At 39.5% G+C, this 10,168-nt stretch overlaps 1 protein-coding gene across 1 annotated transcript; it reads right to left on the bottom strand.

Moving 5' to 3' along the window:
- Positions 1-2,210: 2,210 nt before the first annotated feature.
- tnni1c (troponin I, skeletal, slow c) lies at positions 2,211-6,117 on the bottom strand. The gene is given in 9 exon segments (XM_073471769.1): positions 2,211-2,232; positions 2,234-2,310; positions 2,392-2,574; positions 2,690-2,779; positions 2,879-3,010; positions 3,126-3,167; positions 3,884-3,922; positions 5,872-5,947; positions 6,056-6,117. Coding segments are annotated over 9 exon segments (723 nt in total).
- Positions 6,118-10,168: the final 4,051 nt, after the last annotated feature.

Genomic DNA, 10,168 nt, shown 5'->3' with positions numbered 1-10,168 from the left:
TTTCTTTTACTAAAGCAGTGATGTTTTCCCCTGTTGTACTCCATCATCACTTACTTTGTTGTTTTTAGGTATACCTCATTCCTCTCGTTGTGCTGGGAGTTCACCTCTGCCTTTTTGTTGTCTCAGGGACAGTATTTTTAAAATGTTTCACTGCCTTGACAAATGTGAGGAATAAATCTCTTTTACTTCATTTTTACTGCATTTTGTGTACTTCTTAATAGTTAGACTGAGGCAAACCTCAAACATCCAACTGATTTTACATAAACTAAGGTATTCTGGCAATTAATTGTATGTCTAAAGACTCTTATATAACAACAACATAAATGATAAGCAATTATCACAATTTGTGGATTAAGCATTTTAAATAATTCATGCTGTTGGAAATCTCCATGGCCTCTTTTAGACATATTTGCACATCAGCATTGTTTGGTTTAATCATTACCTTTTGGTTTGGACTTTAATTGACGGATGTCTGTTAATATAAAACATTTTTAAAGCTAACTGGATAGTTAAAAAAATAGTTGTGTTGTTGCTAATAGTGGCATTAATGATGAGACAGAAGTCTCATGTAGAAACATACTGCAGGATTTCTCAAGATAGACAGGAACAAAGCACAGTCCTGTGCAAACAACAGCCTGTAGTTTGACCAACAAGTATAACTGTTTTACATCTTTTCTTTCTTTCTTTGTTTTAGCTGTAGCTTTCACTGTTAGCTCTGCAGTCATAAGGTCATCGGTCTGTCATCCGGTATTAGCTAAAGATCCGGGCAGATGTTGTCGCAGATGTTAAATAAAGGTGTGGTATACAGCATAATTAGTCATTTTACGTATAAGTGGCTTCCCAATCCCATTAATCCCTAACACACCTTTAGCATACACAGCACTCGTTTCAGCCTCGTCACAAAAGCTCACACATTACATCAATCATCGGAAAATTAATGTCCTTGCCTGAGCTAGTTGGTCTTCAAGAAATATTCATCCCACCTGAAGGGTGGTGAATGCACAGATAATGCATCACTAAATATTTTTAAACATAAAGGGGACTATTCAGATTATATTCAGTTATAAATTACTGCTGTTTGGGTAGTCCTGCAACTAGATGATGCATCTTTTCCAAGTGTGTAAATCCAGACTGCTGGTGATTTTTAGGCAACGCTCTATATCAAAAAGACAATTTAAGAGAAACACAACTGTGGTGCATGAGGACCATTTTAAGCTTTTAGAGTGGTGATTTAATGTGGGAATTAGAGTGCAAACCTCCACCAAGGCCCAACAGTCCCCTTGAATTCCACTATAGCTGAGTTTTTATTTACGTCCGAATGAAATTGTACTCACTCATAGATACCAGCCACCTAAATACGCCTGGAAAAATAAATGAAATTGTTGAAAAATGCCCTATCTCACAATTTTATGAGAGTTAGAGAGAGTTTTATTTAGTTATGTATATTGTAAATAGCGATGCAGCCTAAAAATCTAAATAATATATGTATATGATGTGTACCATTATTATAAAGTGTTGCCAAAATGCTGTACACACTAAGAATAACAGTCACTGACTGTACACTGGCATTTACACAGGCACATACTGTATTTGCACAGATGCTCACGAGCTCTCATAAATACCTAAGAGGCTGCAGACTTCATCCTTCACCCTCCATCATTCAACCGTCATCTTACCGACACTCTCTGATGTCAGTCCAAGGACAGCTATGAGTGTGTGTGTGTGACAGTGTTTACTGTTTATTATTGGAGAGGAATTCATTCCAGTCAAGAGGAAAGTCTAAGTATATCCTGGCTCTGACAGAAAATACCTCTGGTGCTTTGTCACTGGAAGTCAATGGCATAGCTTAGAGGGGACACTGTACATGAAAAACAGCTTCAATATCCTTTTTTATAAAAAGTGTAAAAAGACGATGTCAAGTCTGTTGGAATTACAAATAAAGTTCAATATTGTGCATGGACACTTTGCAAATATTCAAGTCCATTTAAATCCCACCAACACCAGAAATGTTCTGTATTGCAGAAAGGAGAGGCAATATGTACAAATTTATTTGATTCTTTGACATAACAGCATTATCAGGCAGTAATATACTGTGTATTCACAATGCTATTTAATAAGAACATAATAGTTTAGTTAAAAGTTTTTAGTTTGTTTTTTTTAAATCATGCATTTTTTTGTTAGGTATATCTTCATTTTTTCATTATTCCCATTTACTCCTGGACATCATGCATCAAACATCTTCTTCCTGCCCTCCATACCAGACATGGCCTCCACGTTCTTACGCCAGTCACCCACCTCCAAGGTCATCTCCTGAGGTAGCAAAACACACATCCAGAAAATTAGATTTTATTGTTTTTTTTTATTCCTATTCGTCTGCTTGAGTAGCCGTACCTTCTCTTGTTTGATGTCCTCTTTCTTCACAGACTTGAGATTGGCCCTCAGGTCCATGGAGCCCTTGGTTCTGGATCCAAAGAGAGCCCTCAGCATCTCATCTGCTGACACTCTCACCTTCCTCAGTGCTGGCTTCTTGAACTTCCCTCCGAGGTCCTGCACCTTTAGATTCAATTCATGTATCTAGAAAATAGTGAAAAGCTGAGCTGATGACTTATTGTTTATGAAGAACTCTTTTTCTTGATGTGTATTTGCATGTTTTTCATTTAAATCTATCGCGTCATGGTGCCTGACATACATCTCTGTTGTTCTTGTAGACTTTGGCCTCACAGTCGTACCGTTCCTCATCCACCATTTCAATCTTTTCATGGATCTCCTTACAGAGTTTCTACAAAACACAAATAACCACATTATGTTTAAGTACAAAAACAAGACACTCTTCTACGTTATGCCTTACATCCTCTGATTTATTTTTTGTGACTCTCACCTGCAGGTCATCCCCGCTTAAACCAGTGAACTGCAGCGGTGGAAGCTTCTCTCCCAGGTATTGAACCTTCATTTCCTCTCTTGCCGCCTTCTCTGCCTCCAGCTCTTCTGTAGCACGGGCCAGCAAGAGGATCTAGATGAATCAAAATTAACATGACAGAAGTATGGGGAATTTTGGTGCATAATCAGCACTTACAATTTTCCTGTGTTTGTAAGGTAATAAGTTAATGTATTGTACAAGTGCTTACCTTCAATGAGAGTTTGCGGGAGGCTGAGATCTTGGATTTTGGCTGAAAAAATATAAAACATAATATGTGACACCTGACATTTTAACTATGGTGATGCAACTTTTGTCAGATAAAATGCTAATTCTTTACCTGTCTGTTTACATGTCCCACTTAACAGCACTACATTTATTGCCCAGTATTTAGTCATGAAAAGAGATATCTTGTCTTTTCTTTTCTCATAAATGTCTCCTAACCTTGCAAATGCATGACTACATATGGCTCAAAACAGCGCTACACTTACTTCACATTTACAGTATATTATGTACCTCAAAACAGAGTGTGAGCAATATGAAAGCAGCAAATCAACATCTGATTCTGATATTCAAATTAAATGCTCAAGTGGGATGTTAGTGCGTGCTCCTGAGTCTTTTAAGGCTGAAATCGGTAATGTCAGGATCAAGGTCAGAGTTTAGTGATTAGCGTAATTTTTGTCTTTGTACTGTATTTGTTGTACAATCTATGTAAAGAGGGAAAATGTAACTTAAGAAAAAAATGATATAGTAAAAGCTAACATGATGAAATACACTTCAACTTGTGTTGTAAAGATTTGTATACATGATATTACCCATTTGCTTTGTAACATTGTTTTCTTCCAGTGAAGCTGTTAAGCTGAGTGAAAAGATTCAGTCATTCAAACATGCCAACACATAAATACTTGACCAGTTAGCACATTGGCACTATTATCCATGAACATTGTCAGTTTGAATAAGTATTACTACCTTAACCGCAGCCTTGGGGTCCATGGATGGTGGTGCGTACTGAGGAGGAAGTAAAAAAGACAAGGAATTCAAGCTAAATCAAACATCCAACTCGTATTGTTTTCCCCAAATATTTAGGTTAGATAGCACGGAAAGACATGCGGGCTGTTACTCACATAACTGTGATGGCCACGTGGAATTTGTTGGACCAGAGAAATCCGAGACAAACAAGAAAAACAAGAGACAGTTATTACTCAAAACAAAAAACAAAAATGCTTCATAGACCAATAAACACTTTGGTAAAATGAGCCTTTAAAGCATGTGATGACAGAACTTACTCATCAGACATTGTTGAACCTTTGATAAAGAAACAGTCAGGATGCTGTTAGATTTCAAAAAGAAAAGAATAGTCCAGCGATGAACAGAAAATGCATCAGTGTATAAGAGTAAGAAATCAGAGTGGTATTTAACAGCAGCTTGCCTTTATATGTGAGACTTGTGCACCGAAGATCCTCTATTGAGAAGATGACGCACTCCACTAACTCCTCGTGTAGCAGGTTTCTAAAAACACTTCCTTGCCCTCCTGGATCCAGTATTCATATATCCCTACAATGAGTCTATAATTTTCATATTCTTTATGTATTTTTGTATTTACTTGTATCATAAAATGTCATATTTTCCTTTTTTTATCTGTCTTTTTTCCCTGTTCAAGAGGTTATTAGGTGGAGATGTATAGAGAGACTTATTAGCTACCTCACTGACAGTGAAAGTAGCAGCACAGTCACATTCTGATATCAGAAAAGTCTGGTTTCTATAAAATAATCATCAATTCCTGTTCATCACAAAAATGCATCTTGTAGCTCTGAATGGATTATATTTGATCTAGACAAATTTTAAATGTATTAACAAGCAGAGTCTTATATTGATTCCAGGAGCAGACTCTAGTCATCAGGCTTGTCCTGTCAGGATGGCATCTTTGGTACTTTGAAATAAGTGTGTAGTGAGTGGTCTTCCCTTTCTCCAACTAATATCTGGCCTTGTGACGCCTCCCACCTCTCAGTCAGAAATTACTGGTCGGTCACTGGGATTAACAGGAAAGCTCCGCTTGTTAACTCAACTACTCTTCGCTGACTGATAGATTATCACCTCTGTTGGAAAGGATGGTGTCTTGTTAACAATCACACTGGACGCAGGTCTGACAATAAAATAAAGCAATTGCCAAGTGGTCACTCCAATCAACTGAGAGGAATAACAGAAAACATCATACAATATTCCTCACAGTATGAAACAGATTTCTGAACGGTGATCACGTTTGTGTTACACAAACATACAACCTTGAATTTTAACACGCAGACTCCTTTGTGAAGCCAAAGACAAGGACAGCAGACATTATTGTTCTTTCTGTTACTGTTGCTCTGCAGCAGATGTCACATTGCTATATTCAATAACCTTTGTGGTGCTATGTCTGTCATCCACACAATGTGGTGCACCCACTCAGTCACTATTAAAGACGAGGTCGGATTAACCTGTTAGGGGCCAAGGGTGCAAAACCATTCCCATCGAGCACAGAGCACACAGCAGAAACTAAAGACAACTGTCGTTAGGAATATACACATCACATTAGCACAGTAATAGCTCAAATTCAGTTATTAAGGTGTATAATTATGTATTGAAATAATAGGTAATAATGACAGACCCATTTTAACTGATACTGTACTTAAGTGTTGGATATTCTAATAAAAAAAAGACTGTGGGTATGAAGCCATGCTAGCAGCTCTGTGAGGCTACCTTTTCTGAATGTACATGCAAATGATGCCCAATACTTTGGCAGAAATTCAGGCCAAGAATAGCAAGAGATAACAGGTGATTCTTGTGAAGAGACCTGCTTCAGTTTCCTGTAAATGTATCACTACTGCTACACGTCCACCACGTCTGTGTAATATGACCACTGCATGACTTGAACAACAACATCAAAGGTTCAACCTGCAACATTCACCCGCATTTCAAACCTGTATGCTGTTTTTCAGGGTCACAGACAGGCTGGAGTGCCAGCAGTCACTGGGGGAAGACAGGCAGTTCACCTGACTTATGGGAACACACAAAAACAACACAGCTGAGATTCACATCAAGGACATACTTCGATGTGAGGTGACACAAAACCAGTATTTCTCTGGTCTCCAACAGGATGTTTACAGGTTGATGTGGGAATGCCAGGAAAACACGTGAGACAACATGGTTGTCTGCTCTGTCATCATGTTCAAGATGGAGGGACTGAAGAAGCATATGTTTGTACCCTTCTCTTTTAAAATTGATACCAGAAAACATTTGCATTGGACTGACTCACATTTAAAGCCATAATATGTGTGTTTTGTGACATGATTAAAATGTGTATAGTATGATGCAGTAAGTAAACACTTGCTGGGTGTTCATTTGATCTTTTTCTTCTTTATGGCACATGGCTGTTACCACCCTTTAATGGTTGGAAAGTGTTGACCTTGATGGTGTCACCCTCCTGTGACATGATGATATGTTTTGTGGGCCTACATGAACTAAAGCCTGTTGTGTTTTTATAGAGGCAGGTTCAATCTCCTTGAGACAACTTTTGCACTATATCTATCTTGGGATCAACATCTCCCTCATCATCTTCCTGTCTCTCTGTCATTAGGGCTATGTCACATATTGTGATGAACAAGGAGCCAGTAATATGAAACTGCTATGTAGAGAAAAAGGTAACGCCTAAAATTGGGTCCAGGTGAAACGAGACACTTATCAAAACATATACATGCGTGACCTAATCTTGAATGATGACTGTACGGTACAGACATTTGTCTTCACAGATACATACAGACCAAAAATACCAGCCTATGGTCTGACTTCCCCCTGTAGACAGAGGTGACAAGCTGTTGGCTCTGTGATTTAATTCAGACAAATCCACCTGGCACAAGGCTCAGAATTTCTTGACAAAAGGACTCAGCCAGCACCCTCATTAGCAAGAAATATTGAGGTATTTCTTGACAAAAAAAATCAATATATTAACTTGAATTAATAAATAAAACAAGCAAAAATCAAACCAAAAAATAAAATGAAAAAAGTTTAATAATAACATGACCTGACATGAGAAAAGATCAATTATCAACAGACATGATCAATTATATTTACAGTGATGGAACTGAACTAACAACATTTACTCAACTAGTGTACTTAAGTACAATTTTGAGGCACTTGTGTAGTCCCATTCTCTGCTACAGTATACTTCCACTTCACTACATCTTAGAGGCATGTATTGTACTTACTCCACTACATTTACTTGATCATTTTAGTTAATGGTTACTTTGCAGATTGCAGGCTGTGTCAGAGCCACATCTGCACACTATTAAATGTATTTGTTTTATCAGTGATCTGATGAAAAAAAACCCTGTAAGTCCTTATTGCAAGGAGTGGTATTGACCAAATTCACTGTACATGCACCTGGTTTCCTCTACTATTAATGCTGAAAAGACAGAGAATGTAACCCCTCCCAATCCAGAGTTACAGGGTGCAGTCACTTTTCGGCAAGCCCTGCCGAAAAGTGACTGCACCCTGTAACTCTGGATTGCAAGGAGTGATATTGACCAAATTCACTGTACATGCACCTGGTTTCCTCTACTATTAATGCTGAAAAGACAGAGAATGTAACCCCTCCCAATCAAGAGTTATACTGTGTAGTCACTTTTCGGCAAGCCCTGCCGAAAAGTGACTGCACCCTGTACCTCTGGATTGCAAGGAGTGATATTGACCAAATTCACTGTACATGCACCTGGTTTCCTCTACTATTAATGCTGAAAAGACAGAGAATGTAACCCCTCCCAATCCAGAGTTACAGGGTGCAGTCACTTTTCGGCAGGCCCTGCCGAAAAGTGACTGCACCCTGTAAGTCCTTATTGCAAGGAGTGATATTGACCAAATTCACTGTACATGCACCTGGTTTCCTCTACTATTAATGCTGAAAAGACAGAGAATGTAACCCCTCCCAATCCAGAGTTACAGGGTGCAGTCACTTTTCGGCAGGGCCTGCCGAAAAGTGACTGCACCCTGTAAGTCCTTATTGCAAGGAGTGATATTGACCAAATTCACTGTACATGCACCTGGTTTCCTCTACTATTAATGCTGAAAAGACAGAGAATGTAACCCCTCCCAATCCAGAGTTACAGGGTGCAGTCACTTTTCGGCAAGCCCTGCTGAAAAGTGACTGCACCCTGTACCTCTGGATTGCAAGGAGTGATATTGACCAAATTCACTGTACATGCACCTGGTTTCCTCTACTATTAATGCTGAAAAGACAGAGAATGTAACCCCTCCCAATCCAGAGTTATAGTGTGCAGTCACTTTTCGGCAGGGCCTGCCGAAAAGTGACTGCACCCTGTAAGTCCTTATTGCAAGGAGTGATATTGACCAAATTCACTGTACATGCACCTGGTTTCCTCTACTATTAATGCTGAAAAGACAGAGAATGTAACCCCTCCCAATCCAGAATTATAGGGTGCAGTCACTTTTCGGCAAGCCCTGCTGAAAAGTGACTGCACCCTGTAAGTCCTTATTGCAAGGAGTGATATTGACCAAATTCACTGTACATGCACCTGGTTTCCTCTACTATTAATGCTGAAAAGACAGAGAATGTAACCCCTCCCAATCCAGAGTTACAGGGTGCAGTCACTTTTCGGCAGGGCCTGCCGAAAAGTGACTGCACCCTGTAAGTCCTTATTGCAAGGAGTGATATTGACCAAATTCACTGTACATGCACCTGGTTTCCTCTACTATTAATGCTGAAAAGACAGAGAATGTAACCCCTCCCAATCAAGAGTTATAGGGTGCAGTCACTTTTCGGCAAGCCCTGCCGAAAAGTGACTGCACCCTGTACCTCTGGATTGCAAGGAGTGATATTGACCAAATTCACTGTACATGCACCTGGTTTCCTCTACTATTAATGCTGAAAAGACAGAGAATGTAACCCCTCCCAATCCAGAGTTATAAGGTGCAGTCACTTTTCGGCAGGGCCTGCCGAAAAGTGACTGCACCCTGTAAGTCCTTATTGCAAGGAGTGATATTGACCAAATTCACTGTACATGCACCAGGTTTCCTCTACTATTAATGCTGAAAAGACAGAGAATGTAACCCCTCCCAATCCAGAGTTACAGGGTGCAGTCACTTTTCGGCAGGCCCTGCCGAAAAGTGACTGCACCCTGTAAGTCCTTATTGCAAGGAGTGATATTGACCAAATTCACTGTACATGCACCTGGTTTCCTCTACTATTAATGCTGAAAAGACAGAGAATGTAACCCCTCCCAATCAAGAGTTAAAGGGTACAGTCACTTTTCGGCAGGCCCTGCCGAAAAGTGACTGCACCCTGTAAGTCCTTATTGCAAGGAGTGATATTGACCAAATTCACTGTACATGCACCTGGTTTCCTCTACTATTAATGCTGAAAAGACAGAGAATGTAACCCCTCCCAATCAAGAGTTACAGGGTGCAGTCACTTTTCGGCAGGCCCTGCCGAAAAGTGACTGCACCCTGTAAGTCCTTATTGCAAGGAGTGATATTGACCAAATTCACTGTACATGCACCTGGTTTCCTCTACTATTAATGCTGAAAAGACAGAGAATGTAACCCCTCCCAATCCAGAGTTACAGGGTGCAGTCACTTTTCGGCAGGGCCTGCCGAAAAGTGACTGCACCCTGTAAGTCCTTATTGCAAGGAGTGATATTGACCAAATTCACTGTACATGCACCTGGTTTCCTCTACTATTAATGCTGAAAGGACAGAGAATGTAACCCTTCCCAATCCAGAGTTACAGGGTGCAGTCACTTTTCGGCAGGGCCTGCCGAAAAGTGACTGCACAGTGACACAGTGATATTGACCAAATTCACTGTACATGCACCTGGCAAACACAGAGAATGTTATGCAGAATGTAAAGGCAATCCGTTACAGTTAGCCTACAGTTCTATATATACTGCATTATTGTATTCATAATTATATGTTCTTAAAAGTACAAGTTATCCAAAAAGTTACTTAAGTAAATGTAATGAAGTAAATGTAAATCGTTATTACCCACCTCTGATAGCACTTACTAATTTCTCAGTATGTGTTATATGATTGCTATCTAATGTGACGTGGAAACACTCCTGCATTCTTTTCTGCATTGATTTCCTAATCCTCCTTATAAAATCACTGAAACAGGGATATTGAATTATGACTTTCTTCATAGATCAAAGCGCTGTAAAATCACATTGCAACAACGATAACAACAACAACAACAACAATAAAAGTGGC

This window comes from Pagrus major, chromosome 8, assembly GCF_040436345.1.
Source record: "Pagrus major chromosome 8, Pma_NU_1.0".
In the NCBI taxonomy this organism is placed as follows: domain Eukaryota; kingdom Metazoa; phylum Chordata; class Actinopteri; order Spariformes; family Sparidae; genus Pagrus; species Pagrus major.
This window is presented reverse-complemented; position numbering and strand designations above follow the sequence as displayed.